The sequence below is a fragment of the Oncorhynchus mykiss genome, chromosome 13 (assembly GCF_013265735.2).
Source record: "Oncorhynchus mykiss isolate Arlee chromosome 13, USDA_OmykA_1.1, whole genome shotgun sequence".
Taxonomy (NCBI): domain Eukaryota; kingdom Metazoa; phylum Chordata; class Actinopteri; order Salmoniformes; family Salmonidae; genus Oncorhynchus; species Oncorhynchus mykiss.
The window spans coordinates 30,929,513-30,955,538 of record NC_048577.1 but is presented as its reverse complement, the minus strand read 5'-3'; the positions used below and the strand labels follow the sequence as shown (position 1 = coordinate 30,955,538).

Genomic DNA, 26,026 nt, shown 5'->3' with positions numbered 1-26,026 from the left:
AGTGGCGTATCACATTTAACATACCAAACATTGAAATGCCATTAAAGAAGTTCAAGTAAAAACCCAAACCGGTCAGTGGATAAATACCGGTATATAGTAAAATACAGTATAACGCCCAACCCTAACACACCCACACAGTTTTGTTTTGCTATCGTTGTGGGGACCAAATAATTGATTCCTATCCTATTTTCCCTAACCCTAAATCTAACCATAATACTAACCCTAAACCCCAAAATATATTTTTTCCCTTGTGTCAGCAAGGGTCCCCACAGGTGTACTCACTCTGCTGTGTGTGACCTGGTAGAGAGGGCTTGCTGTGGCAATCTAGGTGTTTGTGAGGGTCTTGTCTCATGGCTGGGCTGAAAGGCTCTCCTCCTCTCATCACTGGAGAGGGAGGCAACTTCTCTTCTTTCAAGCCTACCAGGGCCGGGGGCGCACGCTGCTCCTTCAACACACAGCACAAAGCCGGACTGGGTTAAAGGCACATTCTGGAAGATGTTCTGCTGTTCAATGGTCGTTTCGATGAATGATATTCACCCATTAAAAAACATTCACCCATTAAAAGACTTAAGATTGTGGCTTAAATGCTTGCTGTCCCTTCAACAAGCACATAGAAATAGGTTAACGCGTACATTCCCCACACAGAGGCTCTATCGAACTTCACAAGGCACAACCAGACAAGACCAGGGATTCAAATAGTATTTGTTTTCATTTAAATATGTTCAACTTTTGATTGAGCCGGCCTGGAGCGCACTTTTTTTTAGGACTAGTCTATTAACTCCATTGTGCCAGGCAAGCTCAAACAATCCAGTGAAGCTATAGTACTTGAGAGAAAACAAATATTATTTGAATGCACGTTTTCTAAACAGATCCAGATGCAGACTGACAGAAATAGAGACCGACACACACACAATACTCACTTTCTTGGGCTGCAGGTTGTGTGGCGGAGACTGGTGTGTTATGGGGGGATACTGGGGGAGGTGGGGGGAATGCATCATGATTGGGGAGGGGTTCTCCCTTAGGTGCCCTGTAGGCAGAACAGGGCATGATTAGAAACACTATTTAGTCGGATTCAAATCCTACAGCAGTGTCCTAACATACCGAAACACACAACGTTCTAAATTGTCTCTTTTGCAGTCACGCTGTATAGATTGCTATGTTACAATAATGTAGTTCCTGAGACAAAACACACTTCCAGGTTTTGTGAGAGCTGAGGTCTTCCAATAAATTGATCAACCAACCAATTTAATCACTCAATCAACACTTGAGTCTCACCGCTGTTGTATGGATCAGCCTTGATCTGTCGAGGGGAGAGGTGTTGCTGGATGATATGCTGTGCTTTGGCGGAGGACTGCATGGAACCCTTGTGTTGCCCTGCAGCGGCGTGCCTGTCTGACTGACCCGTCTGCTGCGCCCCAGGCCCCTGGGAGGGGTAACCCATCTGTGCATGCTGCTGCAGGTGGCGGGCTACCTGGTGCGGGGGTAGGATCTGCTGGGGCTGGCGCGAGGGGGGGGTGGGTTTGGACTGGGGCTGGGGAAGCTGGACTGAGAGCTGGGGTGGCTGAAGAGAGGGTTGGGAGGGCTGGACCTAGGATAGGAGGATAGGATCAATTTAATGTCCCAGAGGGCAAATTTGACTAAGACACACAGTGACTCTGTATAAGAAATAAACAATGTACATTACACACTCAACGTACACAATACAAATATTGGGATATTGGGATTGAGAACAATGCAGCAAAGGCAGCAGCAGAATAGATGAGGAAACAGCCCTTGCCTTAACCTCTCTGGGATATGTGGGACGGTAGCGTCCCACTTGGCCAAAAGCCAGAGAAAATGCAGAGCTCCAAACTCAAATAAATTCCTAATTCCTAAAACTTTCATGAAATCACACATGTAAGATACCAAATTAAAGCTACACGTGTTGTGAATACAGCCAACATGTCAGATTTCAAAAAGCCTTTTCAGGGAAAGCAAACGATGCTATTATCTGAGGATAGCACCTCCATAAACAAAAGTGAGAAAACATTTCAACCCTGTAGGCGCGACACGAAACGCAGAAATAAAAATATAAATCATGCCTTACCTTTGACGAGCTTCTTCTGTTGGCACTCCAATATGTCCCATAAACATCACAAATGGTCCTTTTGTTCGATTAATTCCGTCCATATATACCCAATATGTCAATTTATTTGGCGCGTTTGATCCAGAAAAACATTGGTTCCAACTTGTGACTACAAAATATTCAAAAGTTACCTGTAAACTTTGCCAAAACATTTCAAACTACTTTTGTAATACAACTTTGTATTTTTTCAATACACAAAGGAATAACCTCAACCAATTTCTAAAGACTGGTGACATCCAGTGGAAGCGGTAGGAACTGCAAGCAAGTCCCTTAGAAATTTGGATTCCCAATGAAACCTCATTGAAAATAAGGTGACCTCCCCAAAAAATCTGAAAGGTTTGTCCGCGGGGTTTCGCCTGTTACACAAGTTCTGTTTTACTCACATACATGATTCAAACAGTTTTAGAAACTTCAGAGTGTTTTCTATCCAAATCTACTAATAATATGCATATCTTATCTCCTGGGGATGAGTAGCAGGCAGTTGAATTTGGTCATGCTTTTCATCCAAAATTCCAAATGCTGCCCCCTATCCTAGAGGTTAAGCCCTACATTTTTTTCCCGGGGGGCCAGTGGGTCGCTGGTTCGGGTCCGTGTTTTAACTTGGTGGGAGATCTGTTGACGTGCCCTTGGGCGGGGGTCCTTGACCCCTCCTGTGGGTCGCTCTGGACGGGAGACGGTTAGATGAGCGGCAGCGTAGTCTAGTGGTTAGAGCGTTGCAAGTTCAACCGGAAGGTTGCAAGTTCAAACCCCCGAGCTGACAAGGTACAAATCTGTCGTTCTGCCCTTGAACAGGCAGTTAACCCACTGTTCCTAGGCCGTCATTGAAAATAAGAATTTGTTCTTAACTGACTTGCCTAGTTAAATAAAGGTCAAATAAATAAATAAAAAATGACTGAATGTAATGTAAAGGTTGAATGGCGTCACTGCGGGCAGATTGTATTTAAAAAAATATTTTTAAAAACAATTCCAGACAGAATAACCTACTGTTTTTTGACGAACTCCAAGGTCTTCTTGCGAATCGACATCCCTGTGTTTTGAGAGAAATGTCTGTTTGACAGGTGTTGCTCACGGATTGAGGAAGAAAACAATAACTGATTCGATCAATTGAACGAAGTGCTGCGCATAGCCTATATACGAAGGGCCTAAATGTATCAACGTTCACAGTGAATGCTTTTGTTCATATGTTTTGTAGGAATGGATTGAATATTGCCAAATGCATCAGTAAACAAATAATTTGCCTATTTAATGTAATGTAACCCTTTCCGTTAATAGACTGCAAAGCAGCATACAACTGACCTAAACCTTTGGAAAGGATAAGTTCACTTTCGCACCCAAGTGCACTGTTTAGCTCACATCTGAAGGCTGAAGGCTGCATTTAGGACATCTTGCAGTAAAAAATTATTACGGGGCAGTTTGGAAAAAAGTAATCCCGCCCGAATCGTCCTCTGGAATAACGGACATTCTGGAGTAACAATTACATAACCAATATCGTCTAGTAATACAAGTCCCGTGCCAATAGGGCTTAGCCTAATGTTTAAGAAAATTGAGGAGATAGCAAACCAACTTAATTAGGTCTATAAATCAATAGCCTAACTGTTAAATGTGCCTGGCTTTATAAAATCATCCATATATACACAATACCAGTCCAAAATTTAGACACACCTACTCATTCAAGTGTTTTTCTTAATTTTTCGCTTGACATCCAAACTATGAAATAACACATATGGAATCATGTAGTAACCAGAAAAGTGTTAATCAAATAAAAATATATTTCATTTTTGAGATTCTTCAAAGTAACCACCCTTTGCCTTGATGACAACTTTGCACACTATTGTGGACAAATTTGTGGAATTTATTTATTTAATTATTCTTAATGCGTTTGCACTAATCAGTGACATGGTAGGGGTGGTATACAGAAGGTAGCCCTATTTAGTAAAATACCAAGTCCATATTACGGCAAGAATAGCTTAAATAAGCAAAGAAAAACGACAGTCCATCACTACTTTAAGACATGAAGGTCAGTCAATCCAGAAAAAATATCAAGAACTTTCAAAGTTTCTTCAAGTGCAGTTGCAAAAACCAAGCGCTATGATGAAACTGACTACCACAGGAAAGGAAGACCCAGAGTTACCTCTGCTGCAGAGGATAAGTTCATTAGAGTAACTGCACTTGAGATTGCAGCCCAAATACATGCTTCAGAGTTCAAGTAAGAGACACATCTCAACATCAACTGTTCAGAGTGCGTGAATCTGGCCCTCATGGTCAAATTCCTGCAAAGAAACCACTACTAAAGGACACCAATAATGTTTCTTGAGCCAAGAAAGCCGAGCAATGGACATTCGACCAGTGGAAATCTGTCCTTTGGTCCAAATTTTAGATTTTTGGTTCCAACCACCATCTTTGAGAGACGCAGAGTAGGTTACCGGATGATCTCTGCATGTGTGGTTCCCACCATGAAGCATAGAGGAGAAGGTGGGACGGTGTGGGGGTGCTTTGCTGGTGACAGTGTCTGTGATTTATTTAGAATAAGGCACACTTAACCAGCATGGCTACCACAGCATTCTGCAGCAATAAGCCATGCCACCTGGTTTGCTCTTAGTGTGACTATCATTTGTTTTTCAACAGGACAATGACCCAACAACCTCCAGGCTGTGTAAGGGCTGTTTGACCAAGAAGGAGAGTGATGGAGTGCTGCATCAGATGACATGGCCTCCACAATCACTCAATTGATGGTTTGGGATGAGTTGAACCGCAGAATGAGGAAACAGCAGCCAACAAGTGCTCAGCATTTGTGTGAACTCCTTCAAGACTGTTGGAAAAGCATCCCAGGTGAAGCTGATTGAGAGAATACCAAGATTGTGCAAAGCTGTCATCAAGGCAAAGCGTAGCTACTTTGAAGAATCTAAAATATATTTTGATTTGTTTAACACTTTTTTGGTTACTATATGATTCCATGTGATATTTCATAGTTTTGATGATTTAACTATTATTCTACAATGTAGAAAATAGTAAAAATAAAGAAAAACCCTTGAATGAATAGGTGTGTCTAAACTTTTGACTGGTACTGCATCTAAATAAATAAGGCAGATCTTGCTTCTGTTGAGTGTTTAATAGCCTACTGATTCCAAGAGCACCAAGTCTCATGAAATGGCAAAATGTCTGATAAAAGCCAAATGTGTGAAATTGCTTTTTTAATGTTTGCTATAATAAAGGCTTTATAATTTTCTTGAGTTAGAACAGACTGGTATTACTTATTATTTAGTGTTTACGCAGAAAAATACAATTTTTATCTAACACAGCACCTGTTTGTCATGGATAATACAGTGGGGCAAAAAAGTATTTAGTCAGCCACCAATTGTGCAAGTTCTCCCACTTAAAAAGATGAGAGGCCTGTAATTTTCATCATAGGTACTTCACCTATGACAGACAAAATGAGAAAAATCACATTGTAGGATTTTTACTGAATTTATTTGCAAATTAAGGTGGAAAATAAGTATTTGGTCAATAACAAAAGTTTCTCAATACTTTGTTATATACCCTTTGTTGGCAATGACAGAGGTCAAACGTTTTCTGTAAGTCTTCACAAGGTTTTCACACACTGTTGCTGGTATTTTGGCCCATTCCTCCATGCAGATCTCCTCTAGAGCAGTGATGTTTTGGGGCTGTTGCTGGGCAACACGGACTTTCAACTCCCTCCAAAGATTTTCTATGGGGTTGAGATCTGGAGACTGGCTAGGCCACTCCAGGACCTTGAAATGCTTCTTACGAAGCCACTCCTTCATTGCCCGGGCGGTGTGTTTGGGATCATTGTCATGCTGAAAGACCCAGCTACGTTTCATCTTCAATGCCCTTGCTGATGGAAGGAGGTTTTCACTCAAAATCTCACGATACATGGCCCCCATTCATTCTTTCCTTTACACGGATCAGTCGTCCTGGTCCCTTTGCAGAAAAACAGCCCCAAAGCATGATGTTTCCACCCCCATGCTTCACAGTAGGTATGGTGTTCTTTGGATGCAACTCAGCATTCTTTGTCCTCCAAACACGACGAGTTGAGTTTTTACCAAAAAGTTATATTTTGGTTTCATCTGACCATATGACATTCTCCCAATCTTCTTCTAGATCATCTAAATGCTCTCTAGGAAACTTCAGACGGGACTGGACATGTACTGGCTTAAGCAGGGGGACACGCCTGGCACTGCAGGATTTGAGTCCCTGGCGTAGTGTGTTACTGATGGTAGGCTTTGTTACTTTGGTCTCAGCTCTCTGCAGGTAATTCACTAGGTCCCCCCGTGTGGTTCTGGGATTTTTGCTCACCGCTCTTGTGATCATTTTGACCCCACGGGGTGAGATCTTGCGTGGAGCCCCAGATCGAGGGAGATTATCAGTGGTCTTGTATGTCTTCCATTTCCTAATAATTGCTCCCACAGTTGATTTCTTCAAACCAAGCTGCTTACCTATTGCAGATTCAGTCTTCCCAGCCTGGTGCAGGTCTACAATTTTGTTTCTGGTGTCCTTTGACAGCTCTTTGGTCTTGGCCATAGTGGAGTTTGGAGTGTGACTGTTTGAGGTTGTGGACAGGTGTCTTTTTTACTGATAACAAGTTCAAACAGGTGCCAGAAATCTTGCTTGTTTGTAGGTGACCAAATACTTATTTTCCACCATAACTTGCAAATAAATTCATAAAAAATCCTACAATGTGATTTTCTGGATTTTTTTCTCTCATTTTGTCTGTCATAGTTGAAGTGTACCTATGATGAACATTACAGGCCTCTCTCATCTTTTTAAGTGGGAGAACTTGCACAATTGGTGGCTGACTAAATACTTTTTTGCCCCACTGTATGTGGGTAGTTCTCGCTCCTATACCCTCCTTTTTCTTTATCTCCTTCTCCTTATTATTACAATTATTATAATCATAAGTAATGTCGTTATCCTTAGAAGGCTTTGTAGAGTAGCCTTGTACAACCACAATCGAGCTTTAGGACTAAGAGCGTGTCCTGTTCAGTCTTAATACGGTAAATTACTTAGGCCTATATTGTAATATATAGTCTAATCAATCATTTATTCGTTCATGCCTTCACACGAGACATTCATGCTTTGAAATTAAATCAAGCAGTTTTGTTTTAAAATTAAATAAAGGGAGCTTTGGATAACTAACCTAAACAAGAAATAAACCGCAATTCACAAATGCATGCAACTGTTTTTAGCCTGCTGTAATAAAGGCTTTATAATATTATTCGTTAGAATAGAGTCTCTGGCACAGTTAGTGTTTATTTTTAAGTTTATTTTTCACGTCATCCGCATCCATTTTGCTGTCGATATTACTGCGTTTATTTTATTTTAACCAATTAATTGATGTGATTATGATAGGCTATAGGTCAGGCCCTATTGGTCACATACAGTGCCTTGCGAAAGTATTCGGCCCCCTTGAACTTTGCGACCTTTTGCCACATTTCAGGCTTCAAACATAAAGATATAAAACTGTATTTTTTTGGGAAGAATCAACAACAAGTGGGACACAATCATGAAGTGGAACGACATTTATTGGATATTTCAAACTTTTTTAACAAATCAAAAACTGAAAAATTGGACGTACAAAATTATTCAGCCCCCTTAAGTTAATACTTTGTAGCGCCACCTTTTGCTGCGATTACAGCTGTAAGTCGCTTGGGGTATGTCTCTATCAGTTTTGCACATCGAGAGACTGACATTTTTTCCCATTCCTCCTTGCAAAACAGCTCGAGCTCAGTGAGGTTGGATGGAGAGCATTTGTGAACAGCAGTTTTCAGTTCTTTCCACAGATTCTCGATTGGATTCAGGTCTGGACTTTGACTTGGCCATTCTAACACCTGGATATGTTTATTTTTGAACCATTCCATTGTAGATTTTGCTTTATGTTTTGGATCATTGTCTTGTTGGAAGACAAATCTTCGTCCCAGTCTCAGGTCTTTTGCAGACTCCATCAGGTTTTCTTCCAGAATGGTCCTGTATTTGGCTCCATCCATCTTCCCATCAATTTTAACCATCTTCCCTGTCCCTGCTGAAGAAAAGCAGGCCCAAACCATGATGCTGCCACCACCATGTTTGACAGTGGGGATGGTGTGTTCAGCTGTGTTGCTTTTACGCCAAACATAACGTTTTGCATTGTTGCCAAAAAGTTCAATTTTGGTTTCATCTGACCAGAGCATCTTCTTCCACATGTTTGGTGTGTCTCCCAGGTGGCATGTGGCAAACTTTAAACAACACTTTTTATGGATATCTTTAAGAAATGGCTTTCTTCTTGCCACTCTTCCATAAAGGCCAGATTTGTGCAATATACGACTGATTGTTGTCCTATGGACAAAGTCTCCCACCTCAGCTGTAGATCTCTGCAGTTCATCCAGAGTGATCATGGGCCTCTTGGCTGCATCTCTGATCAGTCTTCTCCTTGTATGAGCTGAAAGTTTAGAGGGACGGCCAGGTCTTGGTAGATTTGCAGTGGTCTGATACTCCTTCCATTTCAATTTTATTACTTGCACAGTGCTCCTTGGGATGTTTAAAGCTTGGGAAATCTTTTTGTATCCAAATCCGGCTTTAAACTTCTTCACAACAGTATCTCGGACCTGCCTGGTGTGTTCCTTGTTCTTCATGATGCTCTCTGCGCTTTTAACGGACCTCTGAGACTATCACAGTGCAGGTGCATTTATACGGAGACTTGATTACACACAGGTGGATTGGATTTATCATCATTAGTCATTTAGGTCAACATTGGATCATTCAGAGATCCTCACTGAACTTCTGGAGAGAGTTTGCTGCACTGAAAGTAAAGGGGCTGAATAATTTTGCACGCCCAATTTTTCAGTTTTTGATTTGTCAAAAAAGTTTGAAACATCCAATAAATGTTGTTCTACTTCATGATTGTTTCCCACTTGTTGATTCTTCACAAAAAAATACAGTTTTATATCTTTATGTTTGAAGCCTGAAATGTGGCAAAAAGTCGCAAAGTTCAAGGGGGCCGAATACTTTCGCAAGGCACTGTACATGCGATGCTTACATGTGTCACGTAAAGAGAGAGCAAGGGTTGAGGGAATAGGGAAAGTTTTCTCTAAACCAATTTGGGATTTTGGTAACAGAACTTCTGTCAGAAACAAGTAAGAAACTATATGGCTGTAATGATGTTGCAGATAAACACTTGCTGTGCTGTCTTTCTCTGCAGTAGGGAGGAGAGCAAGACAATGTGCGACAGTCATCTATATTCATCCAACCGTGTGTATCAGACAAGCTCAGTGCGTACGTAGTTGATTTTATTTAAACACATAGGTTGTGTCTGCCCATATATGGAAAAGTAAGTTTAAACATTTCAACAAATGGATTGGTCGAAAGAACCATTCAGTCGACCAATATAATTTTTTAGTCGGGGACAGCCCTAAAATATATTACACACTCAACGTATACACAATACAGACCTGTACAGACTGCAGGAGGGGAGCCTGGTTCTGTTGTTGTTGGCGAATCTGGAGAGACTGCATGATCTGCTGGGGATTGTGTGGTTGTTGGCCAGGTCTTCCCTGGCTCTGTCCCTGCTGGAGCTGTTGCAGGTAGAGATGCACCTGGCTGAGGGGTAAGGGCGGAATCACCTCCTCATCGTCCTCCAGGAGCATCTGGGGGGGCAGGGAGGACATCAGGCCCTGAGGGGTGAGGGTGGGGGGGGAAAGGGGCCGCTGCTGCAGGGACTGGGGGGGGGTGGGATGGAGAATGTGGGGCTGGAGGTGGTGCTGGGGTGGAGGGGCTTGTGGCTGGAGCTGTTGTTGTTGTTGTAGTAGTAGGGTTGGCTGGGTCGCTGGTTGCTGCTGCTGCGGGGGTTTGGGAGGTAGAGCTGCTGCCCTGTGGCTGGGTCGAGATGGCTGCTGGGGCAAGGCGTTGTGCAAAGCTACATGTGAAGAGGAGGAAGGGAAATAATGAGAAAAGGTGGTTAGGAGAGTCATGATGGAAACATCACGATGAAAAAAGTCAAAGGACTGCCTAGTTAATCTAATCATAGGTCAACAAATTCTTAGAATAAACTTTTAGGAAGCCTTCGGATAACCCAAGACCAGCTTATTGCAGAACTGGGTTCAAATAGTGTTCTGTCAAATACCTATCTTGCGTTCGATCGCTCCTGCCCAGTGCACCAGATGGGTGGGTTTGGCAAATTATAGACTTTTCCATTGGTCCCATTACGCCAGGCAAGCTCAAATCAACCATAGTATTGGTATTAGAAAAAAATACGAAAGACTATCTGACCTCAGGCAGGTCTGGCTTGAAGAGGCCGGGACTTACCTGGGTTAGGGTTGGGAGGGTTGGCGTGGATGGGGTGCTGGTTGAGAAAGGGGTGCGTCTCCGGGGACACCGGCCCCGCTGCCGAGTGAACGTTGAGGTGGGGGGGCAAGGCAGGCGACGAGGAGTGGTGGTGCTGGGACAGGTGCATGAGTGGCTGCTGGCCGAAGTGGGGCAGCAAATCAAACGTGTTCTCCAGCAACTGAGAGGACTCCAACGCCGTGACCGTTACCTAGGAATTAAACACACGCACGCACCATTATACAATGAACTTCACTGCTGCACTTTTTCAAATGCTTTTTTAGTCATTTGTAAAGTCCCACTGTACAGTCCCCATCCAATCAAATCGTATTGGTCGCATACACATATTTAGCAGATGTTATTGCGTGTGTAGAGAAGTGCCCCACTACATGTTTTCTATATCGTCTTACTGCTGTTTTTAAGTCCTGTAATAAGCTTTTATGAAAACAGACAATAACATTCTATCATGTCGTATCTTTAAAACCACATATGAAATAAACATTCAAGCTTTGTGTTTTTATCCTGGATAATGGATCATGTATGCAATGTTAAGTATCTTAAATAAATCCTTGTGTATTTTCCTACTAGCACTGACTTTTCTGAGGGAACATGTACTTCCGACTGTGATATGTGGTTATTTAAATGACCAAAATGTTAAATATGTCTCCGGCTGGGGCAGCCTACTACTTTTAGTTCTCATAAATTCAATCAATCAATCTTACCGGGGGAGGGGCCATGTAGGTGACGGGGGAGGGGTTATGGTGCTGTTGTTGCTTCAGGTGGATGCTGGGCTGCAGGACAGGACCCTGGGGGTGAGGGTGGCCCTGGGGGTGAGGGTGGCCCTGGGGGTGAGGGTGGCCCTGGGGGTGAGGGTGGCCCTGGGGGTGAGGGTGGCCCTGGGGGTGAGGGATGCCATGGGGGAGGGGCCCAGCTCCAGACATGGTATGGTGGAGATGGGGCTTCTTCCCTTCGTTGGTCCCGTGGCCTTTCTTCTGTTTCTGTTTAGGAGGGATTCCTGACAAGAGAAGGCAGAGAGGAGATCCTGACTACTGAATTAAGCTTTCGTCTATCAATTCTGAATACGTGACAAAAATCTGTTGTTGACCACAGCCACAATGTGAGATTGTTAAATATTCAAGTATTGACCATGATATATGCATGAGGTAAATAATATGGGGCACATGCGAAATACCTCAATGTTACGCTTCAAACCAAAGAAGATAATAAAGGCTTAAAAACAACATTTGAGGAGTGAAATGAGAAGGGCTTAATGCGTGTCCCTACCCTTCTCCTCATCACTGTCTGAGGAGCTGGAGTCGCTGCTGTCGGTGTCAGAGGAGGAGCTGGCCTTGATCTTGGCGGCAGTCATGGCCTCCATGGTCTTCTCTGCCACTATAGGAGAGAGCGGCACATGACTCGACATCTTCTCAAGACACCCTAACATGTTAGGTCAACATAAAACTACATTGCTAAGACAAAGTTAAAGGAAACCGCTTGGCAAAATGAAAAAGTGACCTAGGCGCTAAAGGAAAGCTGTGGAAAAGTTATCAATACCTCGTTATTCATGTTTTGTAACCGTAATTTCGGGATTGATTTGAATGAATTACGCAACATCATTACATTTCAAATTATTTGTAGGAGGTTAGGGAGTTTTTGTTTGGCCACAGGGGGAGGCAAAGATACGCATGTTGAGACTCACCAGGAACCTTCTTCTTGTTCTTGCGGAGGCACGACGACACGTATCTCTCCAGCTCTCTCAGCGTGGACGGCTTGAGCGTCTCAAAGTCTATCTCGATCTCATCGGGGTTGGAGTTCTTCAGCGAGGGCTCTCTGGACTGGATGATGTGGACCACACGACCCAGCTTGTCGCCGGGCAGCTTGTTGATGTCCAGACTCAGCTGCCTCTTCTCCTCATACGACATGGGCCTACCCTTCTCCCCGGGGGCTCCAGCTGCAGCCGGGTCGTCCTCCAGGCCCTCCCCCAAGCCCGACACGGGCTGCAGAGCTGGGGGCTGCAGCGCTGCCTGAGGGCCCAGGGCTGCAGAGTGGTTGTTCTTCACCGCACCTCCCTCCTTCTTACTGCAAGATCAGAGCAGAATATATAAACTATCAGTACAATTTCAACTGGAAGAGAATAACCTTTGTCTCTATTCCAATGTCCAAACAAGCATACTACTTAGAATGAAGTAGGTTCCTGGTAACTGAGCTAAACGACTACCACCCCGCCCCGTAGCACTCACTTCCGTCATCATGAAGTGCTTTGAGAGACTAGTCAAGGACCATGTCACCTCCACCCTACCTGACACCCACTACAATTTGCTTACCGCCCCAATAGGTCCACAGACGACGCAATCGCAACCACACTGCCCTATCTGTCCCATCTGGACAAGAGGAATACCTGTGTGCGAATGCTGTTCATCGACTACAGCTCAGCATTTAACACCATAGTACCCTCCAAACCCTGGGTCTCGACCCCGCCCTGTGCAACTGGGTACTGGACTTCCTGACGGGCCGCCCCCAGGTGGTGAGGGTAGGTAACAACATCTTCACCCCGCTGATCCTCAACACTGGGGCCCCACAAGGGTGCGTTCTGAGCCCTCTCCTGTACTCCTTGTTCACCCACGACTGCGTGGCCATGCACGCCTCCAACTCAATTAGAGGTCGACCGATTAAATCGGAATGGCCGATTAATTAGGGCCGATTTCAAGTTTTCATACCAATCGGAAATTGGTATTTTTGGGCACCAATTTTTTTATATATTTTTATACACCTTTATTTAACTAGGCAAGTCAGTTAAGAACACATTCTTATTTTCAATGACGGCCCAGGAACGGTGGGTTAACTGCCTTGTTCAGGGGCAGAACGACAAGATTTTCACCTTGTCAGCTCGGGGGATCCAATCTTGCAACCTTACATTTAACTAGTCCAACGCAATAATGACCTGCCTCTCTCTCGTTGCACTCCACAAGGAGACTGCCTGTTAAGCGAATGCAGTAAGCCAAGGTAAGTTGCTAGCTAGCATTAAACTTATCTTGTAAAAAACAATCAATCAATCAATCATAATCACTGGTTAACTACACATGGTTGATGATATTACTAGATATTTTCTATCGTGTCCTGCGTTGAATATAATCTGACTGAGCATACAAGCATACAAGTATCTAAGTATCTGACTGAGTGGCGGTAGGCAGAAGCATTCATTCAAACAGCAATTTTGTGTGTTTTGCCAGCAGCTCTTCATTGTGCGTCAAGCATTGCGCTGTTTATGACTTCAAGCCTATCAACTCCCAAGATGAGGCTGGTGTAACCGAAGTGAAATGCCTAGCTAGTTAGTGCGCGCTAATAGAGTTTCAAACATTACTCGCTCTAAGCCTTCTAGTAGTTGTTCCCCTTGCTCTGCATTCCCCTTGCTCTGCATGGGTAACACTGCTTCGAGGGTGGCTGTTGTCGTTGTGTTGCTGGTTCAACCCCACAGAGGAGCAAGGAGAGGGACAGAAGCTATACTGTTACACTGGCAATACTGAAGTGCCTATAAGATCATCCAATAATCAAAGGTTAATGAAATACAAATGGTATAGAGGGAAATAGTCCTATAATTCCTATAATAACTACAACCTAAAACTTCTTACCTGGGAATATTGAAGACTCATGTTAAAAGGAACAACCAGCTTTCATATGTTCTCATGTTCTGAGCAAGGATCTGAAACGTTAGCTTTCATAGCACATATTGAACTGGGTTCTTTTACTTTCTTCTCCAACACTGTGTATGTGACAAATAAAATTAGATTTGAAGTGTGAATTCTAAATAGTATGCTAGAAGATGGGCATTGTAATGTAGCCACTGTAACGTAACATCTCTGTGAATGAAATGCAGAAAGAGCAGAGGGAGTATACAAATCATGTTACAACACTTGCCGTGGAAATGAGACAGAAGCTTATAAATGGCTTAGAGGATTAACAACGAAACAGCTTCAGTACTTTTATAATGTGCCAATAAAATCCATGCGCTCAGCAAATTATGTGTCCCCTTGAAAATGTCACAGGTCCTGACTTCTGTAAACATTTTTTATTTTACCTTTATTTACCTAAGTAAGTCGGTTAATAACAAATTCTTATTTTCAATGACTGCCAACGAACAGTGGGTTAACTGCCTTGTTCAGGGGCAGAACGACAGATTTTTACCTTGTCAGCTTGGGGATTCGATCTTGCAACCTTTCGGTTACTAGTCCAACGGTCTAACCACTAGGCTACCTGCCGCCCCAATGCCACACCTAAGACAGAAATTCCCATAGCTGTGTATTGTACTGATGGAGAACCAGGTCAGTGCAGTACAGATGGGTTTATGACAAACCAGGATCACTGAGTTAACCAGGTAACTTTATTAAACAACCGGAAATAACTCGTGATTTTCTGTTTAATTAAAATAGCTGCATTTAAATATTCTTTCCACCATTTTTTTTATCAATTTGCCCATTTCAAGCTCCTCTTAAAAAAAATATTCAGGCAAGTTAGCTGGCTAACTCCTTGGTCCTGCTTTGTAGCATACCCCTCTTCTCAGCTTGGCTCAGTAGTGTGAAAAAGCTATTATTGTTCCAACCTGGGTTTCTTGGTCTTCTTGGGCAGGAGCTCCTTGTTGTTGTTGCTGCTGTTGTTGTTCTTGGTCTTCTTGGGGAACTGAATGGCCGGCTCCGGGATCTCCTCCACCGCTCCTTTCCTTTTGTGCTTGTCTTTCTTCTTCTCCTTCTCTTTTCTCTTTGGTTTGCTGGCCTGTGGCTGCGAGAGGGCCGCCAGCTGCTCGTGGACAGCTTTGAGCTGTAACAGACAGACAGGAAACCAACGGTCAAAAAACAATGGATAGTCATTGACTGGACATCACCAAATATTCCAGGGGTCAGAAAAGACACAGCACCCTTCATCCATCTTCAGGGATTCAATTAGATTTTAAACAACTTTATTTATCCATCAAATGTATCACAAATGGATGTTATTAGTGCCAAAAGAGTTGAAAGAATGTATGATGAATAGAGATGTCACCAGAGAGGCTGGAATCCCTCAATCAGGGGGAAAAATCCAATCCTATTTGCATTCCATGTTGTTGTTTCGGTCTTTCCTCACCTGTTCTTGTAGCTCGGCCAGTCTCTGGGCTCTCTCCTCCTCCAAGTCGTTTGTGGAGGATTCCGACTCAGAAGACGAATCACTGGAGCTGTCCGAGGAGGAAGCGGGGTGTTTGACCGAGGCAGGACCTAGGATGGAAGATGCAGGGTTTAGGATGGGCGGCGGCTGGGCCTTGATGATGGGGGCGGAGGACTGGAGCAGCACGGGGGCAGGAGCCGAAGCCAACATCTCCTCGGGCTCATCTGGCATCTTGGCGAAGCGCATCTCAAACACGTCCTGTTGGAGAGAGAGAGGGAGGGAGAGGACATACTCAGAGTCTGGATAGAGAACAGAACTGGGTGGTGCTCAATCGGGCACACCGTAGCAAAACTAGTTGCAATGGAAAAGCAAACATCGGCGTTCTGATTTTGGAAAAGTTCAGGAACCTATGAATTTCACTCGGTTTCAAAACATATTCTCCCTATTGAACAACCCAGATTTCAAAGACATCTGCTGCACCAGTAAAACACAGAAAATAGTTTGGCATACAGGTACATGAAAAAGTTACAAACAGGTACATGAAAAGGCCTAAGCTCATGTGGGCATTTGTTATAAAATAGATTTTTGTGACTTACGTGACACACGTGAACGTTGTCATTTATATATTTACTATACATCTTTATCTCATCAGACTTGATGAGATAAACTTAAGTTCCTTCTGGAAAATGTAAGTAATTAAATATAATTATGAGGGTATTATTTACCGTGTTACAAGTGTATTACCTGTAGTCTGCGTGCCATAGCCACCACCTCGTGGTCGGGTGGGTTGTACTTGTAGCAGTTAGAGAACATTAACCGAACGTCGGCAGCAAACTCCTGGGCGTCTCTGTACTGCCTGTTGTCCAGCTTCAACTACAAACACATCACAACATGTCAACAAAACCACGTCACAATGTTGGAATCCTTTTAGAGGACAAGGACATCCCTTAGAGAGCTAGACTTCTTCAGGCTTTCCTGCCAACCCTAATCCAACATAGGGCTCTGGTCGAAAGTACTGCACTATGGGCCCTGGTCAAAAGCAGTGTACTATATATCGGGAAAAGGGTGCAATTTGGGACACACCCATAATTGTGTTCCATTCAAACCCACCTTGACAGTGGCAAGGTCCATGGGGTGTTTGATGATGTCGTGGTAGTCGTGCAGCCCCAGCATGTCCACGTTTACTGGCTTGTAGAAGGGCCAGGCGTAGGCCGCGTGCTTCTTATGTAACATGTCTCGGACCAAGCTGGAGCAGTACCGTAGCTGCTCCTGCTGCTTGGGGCTATGAGCCCCTAACCCTGGTCCTCCGGGTCCCCCTAGACCGAGACCTATCCCAAGGCCCAGGTGGTGCTGGGAGTCTGGAGCCTCCTTCTTGATTAGCTTGGTGGGCCTGGCGCTTTCACGTCGCGGCAGCGTCTTCCCCGACTTGGACTCGGCTGGAGAAGACTCACTCAGCTGGTCGTTGGCCGTGGGGGTGGTCGTGTCTGCTTTCCTCTTCTGGCTCTTTCTCTGCTAGAAGGGGGTATAGAGAAATTAGGGGCACAGGGAGAGGGACAGAAAGGGGAAGGAGAAGAGGCAGAGTATGAGAGGAGAATGTGATTGTTTTAGATCAGATGCAAGGTAATAAACAGTGTACTTTTGTCAAAAGCATTCTGAACAGCGATTGATTGAGCTTCCTTGGTGCAATGGAACCAATGGAGTAGCCCTAAAAGTGCAAACCATGTCCATTTGGCACTCCAGAGAAGTTCAATTAAAAGCTCAAAGTATTTGAAGGAATGCAAATACTATTTGAATCAAATACTATTTGAAGCGTCGTTCATTATGCATCAAAATGAAGAAGAAAAAAACCAGACAAACAGGGAGGGACCACCTCGAAACTCTCATTCATTCTCATTTTCCATTTTGCTCTATTATAAACACAACCCAGTTCTGCAAGCAATATACCCCGCACCCTCCCTGTGCATGCCAAACCCTCCATCTGACTCACTTTGGCCATGGGCACGGGGTTCTGCAGTATGGGGGCAGTGCTCTGGATGGAGGTGGGGGGCAGAGTGGTCTGGGTGGGTGGAGGAGGCACGGAGGTCATAATCGGGAGCTTAGGAGGGGCCTGGAGAGGCAGGTCCGACGGGCCCAGTGAGTAGGGGGCCCCCAGCTGTGGCGCATGGGCATGGGTGTGGACAGGTAGCGTTGGGGGCACGCGGGAGGGCAGGGCCTGCATGAGGGGCTGAGGAGGTAGAGATGGTGGCCCCTGGTCCTGGGTCTGTTGCTGCACTGGTGGTCCTCTGGTCTGAGGGCCTGGGGAGTGGCTGGAGAAGCCCCGTGTCTGGGGGGTGGTGGACGGAGAATCCATAGTCGGGCCTGGCTTCAAGTTCAGACCTGGGAGGGTGTGAGACACACAGAGAGACAGAACAATGTGTGAATGAAATTGAATAAGTAGAACTACAAGAAATCTAAGATGTTAATTAAATGATATCCAGCTCAGGGCTCCAACTATGCATTTGGTTTTCTAACTTGCTAGATAAGTGGCTAGATGTCAAGATCAAGCTTCTTGGTTACAGTAGATATTCAATCCCCTCCTGGAGAAAGATCTAGGGCCCTATAAAATCCGCAATACGTAGAATGTGGACGAAAATCACGGAATCCAGACATTAAAACGGAATTCAACAAAATTCTAAAATGCATTGAACTTAGTAGGGAATCAACTAAATGTATTGAAAACGTAGCAATTAATCCAAGTTTACCATAAGACATGAACAGAATGCATCATTGATTTGCATTTCCTGCAACTTTCTGAAGAAACTTTGTGCAGCCGTTAGCATGATGCTAATGAAAAGTCTTCTGGTAGATGGAAAGGCTTCCACAAAAACATTCTCAATTAAACATTAACTACAAAGTAGCCTATGCTGACCTGGCAGAATGGTATCATTATTATTTGCATCAATCCAGTGGGTATTTGTTTAGCGAACTCTATCATTACATGCCAAAACAACACAGCTAAATAACAGCCTTTTGCTGGTGTGCACTGTAATTAAAGGGGTAAGTACACCCCAAAATGTTACTTTCTCAAATGTTTCCCCAGACCTCAAGTGGCCTCTTCATGTGGTTAAAAAAATAAATAATTATACTTCATATTCATCATCTCCAGCACCACCCCAAAATAAACATGTGAAAATCGTGCATTTCTATGTTTTGCAGTAAAGAGGCAGAGGAACATAAGTGTTTCCAATTACATTGTTGTTGCCTCGTGTGATTTCAACCTATTATGAGTAGGCATTGCATACTAATTGTCTACTAATGTAATTGGAAACACTTCTCTTCTTCTATCCCTGTTGCCTAAAGTGTTGAGCGTAAAAACTCAATTTTTAAATTGCGCCCCTTGTGTGCACTTACGGTAACACCGTATACACGGTATGGTACAAAAAAGGTATGACGGTATAAAAACGTGGATACCGCCAAACCCTAAATTGAATTAACTTAAATGTATTTTGGTGCCAATTGGCAACCCATCCCAGGATTAATTGACACAAACATACACGATGATGATACACAGTGATAATTATTCCTTTTATTTAGTATGAAAAGTGGAGGTTACACACTCGAAACATGAAACCCCCCCAAAAAGTCACAAGATATGACAAAAGACAACCTGAAACCTACTGTGCAAAGTTCCAGCAAAGTTCCAGCAACTATGGTGGACGCATAACCTGGCCAGCACAGTTCAGTAGGGTATTGGAAACCCCAGGCCAGGAGTGTGTATGCGTTTCAGTGTGTGCCTGTGTGTTTGTGTGCAGTACCCTACCTCCTTCCCGTCGGCCCCGGCCTCGTCCCTTGCCGGTCATGACAGCAATCTCTGTCTCGTCCTGGGGCATCTCAGTAATCTTCTGGAGAAACATCTTCTCCAGCTGCTCAGCCATTAACACTATATCATCTCCAGGCTTCAGTCATGGGGAGACAGACACTCCATGTTAATACAGTACCAGAAACCAAAGCCTATACATACCTAAGACCTAGACGTACACAGATCTAGCACTACCTAGGACCTAGACATACATTTATCTAGCACTACCTAAAAAAAGGCATCCATTCTAAAACAGTGTCCATTCTAAAAGTTAGCCAAACTAAATATACGTCTCTGATACTAACTATATGGGGTGTGGTGGTCATAAAATGAACCACCTGATTCAAATTGTCAGGGTTAGTGGTTCCAAGCCCTTTCTATAGATTCTATTTCTATGGTGGTGGTTGACAACAGATAAAGTGCATTACTGCATCGTTACCTTGTTGTAAATGTAGCAGTTGGTGAACATGGTGTTGAAATCTTGAATACATTCTTGGGCGTTCCAGTAGTAGCTGTTCTCAAGTCGCTTCTTGATTGTTCCCATATCCATAGGAACTTTAATAATCTTGTAGTAGTCCTGAAAAACATTTTTTTTTTTTTAAGTACAATTCAATTAAAACAAGACAGTCGCAGTCAGACAGAGGAATCTGCCAAGTGTGCATGTTGGGTGCTTGGGTAGCACAGCCACACATAGAAACACTATTAGAATCAATAATCAACTCAATACTTCATGTAAAAAAAAAAAAGCTTTTTGGGGTGCAGAGTTGTAAGGGTGTGACTTAGAAAAGGGAAAACTATCACTCACTGGAAATAGTATAGACTGTTCTCTCTGCTACCGCAAAGAAAGAGGTACCAGTGCACAAAGTCTGGAACCAACAGGACCCTTAACAGCTTCTACCCCAAGCCATAACACAACTAAACAAGACCGCTAAATAGCTAATCAAATGGCTACTCAGACAACCTGCATTTACCCTTTTTTGCACCAACTGGCATGCACCGACTATGGACATACACTGGACTACCCAGACATAACACAAACAGCATGCATACTGACGCCACACACGCACACGCTACTGTCTATTATCTATCCTGTTGCACAGTCACTTCACTCCTACCTACACTCTGGCCTGTTTACTAGGAATACCACCCCATTCATAAAATTGGTTCGCTCCTGCAGACAGTGAGTCACGTGGCCGTGGCTTGCTACATAAATCACGCAGACAGGCATCCAGTTACTGTTTGATTGAATGTTAGAATGGTCAAAACGAGTGACCTAAGCAACTTGGAGCGTGGCATGATCATCGGTGCCAGGCGCGCCAGTTCCAGAAACCTTAGAAACAGCCGGCCTCCTGGGCTTTTCAAGCATGACAGTGTCTAGGGTTCACAGAGAATACTGCGACAAAAAAATATATATAATAATCCAGTCAGCGGCAGTCCTGGGTGCGAAAACAGCTCGTTGACGAGAGGTCATAGGACAATGGCAAGAATCGTGCAAGCTAACAGGCGGGATACAAACAGGTAATTAACAGCACAGCACAACAGTGGTGGGCAGAACAGCATCTCAGAACGCACAATTCATTGGATGGGCTGTTGCAGCAGACAACCACACAGTGTTCCACTCCTATCAGCTAAATACAGGAAGTAGCGGCTCCAATGGGCACGCAATCACCAACACTGAACAACCGAAGTGGAAAAACATTGTCTGGTCTGACGAATACCGGTTCCTATTGCGTCATGCTGATTGCAGAGTCAGAATCTAATGTAAGCAGCATGAATCCATTGCCCCAATGCAGCATGATGTCAACGGTACAGGCTGGTGGCGGTGGTGTAATATTTTGCTGGCACACGTTAGACCCCTCGATACTAATTGAGCAACGATTGAATAATTCAAGCTGTTCTGGAGGTAAACAGGGGTCCGAGTCGGTACTAGATGGTGTCCCTAATAAACTGGTCAATCAATGTATATGTACATCGCAACCTTAATTACCTTGTACATCAACTTGGTACTGGTACTCCCTGTATATAGCAATGTTACTTGGACTCATTGTTTCTCATTATCCATTGTGTATTTATTCCTCGTGTCACTACCCCCCCACAAAAAAACATTGTTCTTTATCTTAACTCTGTTAGAAAAGGTCCCGTAACATTAAAATAGTTGGAAAAGGACCGCTAACTTCTTTGGGGTAGGGGGCAGTATTGGAAATTTTGGATGAAAAGCGTGCCCATATTAAGCTGCCTGCTACTCAGCCATAAAAGCTAGAATATGCATATAATTAGTAGATTTGGATAGTTTTAGAAACTTCAGTGTTTTCTGTTTGAATGATGTCTGTGAGTATAACAGAACTCATATGGCAGGCAAAAACCTGAGAAAAAATCTGAGGTGGGAAGTGGGAAATCTGAGGTTTGTCGTTTTTGAACTCAGCCCCTATCGAATACACAGTGGGATATTGGTCATTTTGCACTTCCTACGGCTTCCACTAGATGTCAACAGTCTTTAGAAACTTGTTTGATGCTTCTACTCTAAAGGAGGGGCTCGTTAGAGCTCTTTGAGTGAGTGGTCTGGCAGAGTGCCACAGGCTCAGTCTCGCGCGCTCACGTGAAAGGTAGCTACGTTCCACTTCATTTCTGAAGACAAAGGAATTGTCCGGTTGGAACATTATTGAAGATTTATGTTAAAAACATCCTAAAGATTTATTTTATACATCGTTTGATGTGTTTCTACTAACTGTAACAAAGCTTTTTTGACTTTTCATCTGAAACTAGTGAACGCGCTTTATAAATGTGGATTACTGGACTGAACGCGCTAACAAAAGGAGCTATTTTGACATAAATGGACATTATCGAACAAAACAAACATTTATTGTGGAACTGGGATTCCTGGGAGTGCAAAGGTATGCTATAATGCTATTCTGACTAATGTTGACTTCACAACATGGCAGACATATGTATGGACTCTGAGCGCTCTACTCAGATGATAGCATGGTGTGCTCTTTCAGTTAATTTTTTTTATTTTTTATTTTTTTTTTTTATCTGACACAGCAGTTGCAGTAACCTCTTGAAACTAGGGGGCACTATTTTCATTTTTGGAAAAATGACATTCCCAAAGTAAAACGGGCTATTTTGTCAGGACAAGATGCTAGAATATGCATATAATTGACAGCTTAGGATAGAAAACACTCTAAAGTTTCCAAAACTGTAAAAATATTGTCTGTGAGTATAACAGACGTGATATTGCTGGCAAAAGCCTGAGAAAAATCCAATCAGGAAGGGACTCTTATTTAGAAAGCTCTGCGTTCCTATGCGTCCCTATTGAGCAGTGAATGGGATATCAACCAGATTCCCTTTTCTATGGCTTCCCTAATGTGTCTAGTGTCACAATACATAGTTTCAGGCTTTTATTTTGAAAAATTAGCCTGAACGACAACATTGCGTCAGTGGTCAGCTGGTGGCTCTCAGAGTGATTTGTGCGTAATAGACAAATGCGGCCACCGTTTCTCTCTTTCCTACTAAGAAGCCACCTGTCCCGGTTGATATATTATCAAATAGAATTTGAAAAACACCTTGAGGATTGATTACAAAACACGTTTGCCATGTTTCTGTCGATATTATGGATCTAATTTGGAATATTTTTCAGCGTTGCTGTGATCGCAGTTCCCGGTGGATTTCTCAACCAAACGTGAAGTACAAACGGAGGTATTTCGGCTATATAAATAATCTTTATGGGACAAAATTAACATTTGCTGTCTAACTGGGAGTCTCGTGAGTGAAAACATCCGAAGCTCATCAAAGGTAAACCATGTCATTTGATTGCTTTTCTGATTTTCGTGACCAAGTTGCTTACTACTTGCTGGACATAATGCTATGCTAGGCTATTGATAAACGTACACAAATGCTTGTCTTGCTTTGGCTGTAAAGCATAATTTCAAAATCTGAGATGACAGGATGATTAACAAAAGGCTAAGCTGTGTTTCACTATATTTCACTTGGGATTTCATGAATATGAATATTTTCTAGTAATATTTTTTGTCCGCTGCGTTATGCTAATTAGTGTCAGTTGATGACAATTCTCCTGGATCCGGGAGGGGTAGTTCTAAGGAGAAGTGGATCTAAAATTTCATGCATAACACTTGTATCTTTTATCAATGTTTATTATGAGTATTTCTGTAAAATTGATGTGGCTCTCTGCAAAATCACCGGATGTTTTGGAACTACTGAACGCCAATGTAAACTCAGATTTTTGGATATAAATATGAACTTTACTGAACAAAACATACATGCATTGTGTAACATGAAGTCCTATGAGTGTCATCTGATGAAGATCAAAGGTTAGTGATTACTTTTATTTATATTTCTGCTTTTTGTGACTCCTCTCTTTGGTTGGAAAATGGATGAATGCTTTCTGTGACTAGTTGCTGACGTAACATAATGATATGTTGTGCATTCGCCGAAAAGCGTTTTTGAAATCGGACACGGTGGTTGGATTAACGAGAAGTTTATCTATAGAATGGTGTGAAATACTTCTATGTTTGAGGAATTGTAAGTATGGGATTTCTGTTGTTTTGAATTTGGCGCCCTGCAGTTTCACTGGCTGTTGAGAGGTGGGACGCTCACGTCCCGAACGGTCCCAGAGAGGTTAAGAAAGCATTTCACTGTTGGTCTACAACTGATTTGTTAAATAGAAATGCAATTAATTTGCCTGATGATTCATCCTGAAATTAATTCCACTGCATACATTTATTTAGTCTGAAACTGCCACCCCCAAAAATTTGTGCTGACGTCAAAATGAGGGGCGTTGTACAACACAAATTCATCAACGTCACTAACCAATCAGAGTATCAAAGCCAATAACGGCTCTGGCCCAACCCTTCTGTATCTGGGACCAATCAGAACGGTCATTTTATAAAATACCAGGGAGAAAAGCAAACCCAGACTCATGGTGGGGAAGAAACACTAGTCGTTTGGTCAGAGCAATGTGGATGGGTAGTCAGGATAGGTCTAAAGCAGGCTACACTCCAATCCAAACCGGCTCTGAAGAATATTTAGTGAATTCAACTTTTAAATTAAACAAACTTTCAAAGACTAATTTTCAGGTCGTACGTTTCTCCTTTTCTAGTCCATATAGTGAGACACCACAGCCAGCCAGGCAGAAACACAACACTCACCGGCAGGTTGAGTTTGACAGCATCGACGGGTGCCTGGAAGGGCCAGGAGAAGTGGTGCTTCCACAGGGTCTTCAGCACCACCTTCAGCAGGTACTGCAACTGGTTGGTCTGCCGCTTGGGCTGCGATGAGTTGATGTACTCCGGGGGCGGCGGGTTAAACTCTGGCACGGTTGGAACGTAGGTGGATGGCTGGGGCTGAACCCCCTGGCTGCTACTACTGCTGCCCGACGAAGACATCTGCACTGTGGTTGCGTCCAGGCCGTCCCCCATTCTTGCAGAGGTGACTGGGGGCGCGGGCACAGGGGCTGGAGCAGGGGTAAGGGTTGGGGTAGGGGCGGCGGAGGCCGCGGGACACCAGTTGTTTAGTCTCGACGGCGGCGCGGACGACTCCACTGAGAGAGCACCGATGATTCCATTGCACTCCTCACTAGGCTCTCTAGGAGAAGAGGGTGGGGTGGGACAGACAGAAAGAGACAGTCATTAGCATCTCTGTCAGACATACATTGGGGCAAAAAAGTATTTAGTCAGCCACCAATTGTGCAAGTTCTCCCACTTAAGAAGATGAGAGGCCTGTAATTCTCATCATAGGTACACTTCAACTATGACAGACAAAATGAGAAAATGTTTTCCAGAAAATCACATTGTAGGACTTTTAATGAATTTATTTGCAAATTATGTTGGAAAATAAGTATTTGGTCAATAACAACATTTTCTCAATACTTTGTTATATACCCTTTGTTGGCAATGACAGAGGTCAAACATTTTCTGTAAGTCTTCACAAGGTTCACACACTGTTGCTGGTATTTTGGCCCATTCCTCCATGCAGATCTCCTCCTAGAGCAGTGATGTTTTGGGGCTGTTGCTGGGCAACACGGACTTTCAACTCCCTCCAAAGATTTTCTATGGGGTTGAGATCTGGAGACTGGCTAGGCCACTCCAGGATCTTGAAATGCTTCTTACGAAGCCACTCCTTCGTTGCCCGGGCGGTGTGTTTGGGATCATTGTCATGCTGAAAGACCCAGCCACGTTTCATCTTCAATGCCCTTGCTGATGGAAGGAGGTTTTCACTCAAAATCTCACGATACATGGCCCCATTCATTCTTTCCTTTACACGGATCAGTCGTCCTGGTCCCTTTGCAGAAAAACAGCCCCAAAGCATGATGTTTCCACCCCCATGCTTCACAGTAGGTATGGTGTTCTTTGGATGCAACTCAGCATTCTTTGTCCTCCAAACACGACGAGTTGAGTTTTTACCAAAAAGTTATATTTTGGTTTCATCTGACCATATGACATTCTCCCAATCTTCTTCTGGATCATCCAAATGCTCTTTAGCAAATTTCAGACGGGCCTGGACATGTACTGGCTTAAGCAGGGGGACACGTCTGGCACTGCAGGATGAGTCCCTGGCGGCGTAGTGTGTTACTGATGGTAGGCTTTGTTACTTTGGTCCCAGCT

The 26,026-nt window shown here is 43.6% G+C and overlaps 1 protein-coding gene across 10 annotated transcripts in view; it reads right to left on the bottom strand.

The window, feature by feature from the left end:
- The window catches only part of LOC110485141 (bromodomain-containing protein 4), a 57,522-nt gene that overhangs the window by 6,781 nt on the left and 24,715 nt on the right, over positions 1 to 26,026 (bottom strand). For 8 of the 10 annotated variants that reach the window (XM_036940745.1, XM_036940748.1, XM_036940749.1 and 5 more), the window contains 16 exons: positions 24,572 to 25,007; positions 19,849 to 19,986; positions 19,371 to 19,506; positions 17,559 to 17,947; positions 16,682 to 17,083; positions 16,316 to 16,444; positions 15,554 to 15,829; positions 15,036 to 15,250; positions 12,138 to 12,517; positions 11,723 to 11,830; positions 11,161 to 11,453; positions 10,421 to 10,649; positions 9,568 to 10,031; positions 1,276 to 1,588; positions 921 to 1,027; positions 283 to 445 (listed from right to left, as the gene is read on the bottom strand). In XM_036940745.1, coding sequence (XP_036796640.1) covers positions 283 to 445; positions 921 to 1,027; positions 1,276 to 1,588; positions 9,568 to 10,031; positions 10,421 to 10,649; positions 11,161 to 11,453; positions 11,723 to 11,830; positions 12,138 to 12,517; positions 15,036 to 15,250; positions 15,554 to 15,829; positions 16,316 to 16,444; positions 16,682 to 17,083; positions 17,559 to 17,947; positions 19,371 to 19,506; positions 19,849 to 19,986; positions 24,572 to 25,007 — 4,178 coding nt within the window. The remainder of the gene's footprint in view (positions 1 to 282; positions 446 to 920; positions 1,028 to 1,275; positions 1,589 to 9,567; positions 10,032 to 10,420; positions 10,650 to 11,160; positions 11,454 to 11,722; positions 11,831 to 12,137; positions 12,518 to 15,035; positions 15,251 to 15,553; positions 15,830 to 16,315; positions 16,445 to 16,681; positions 17,084 to 17,558; positions 17,948 to 19,370; positions 19,507 to 19,848; positions 19,987 to 24,571; positions 25,008 to 26,026) is intronic. The other 2 variants (XM_036940742.1, XM_036940744.1) reach the window with 2 other exon arrangements.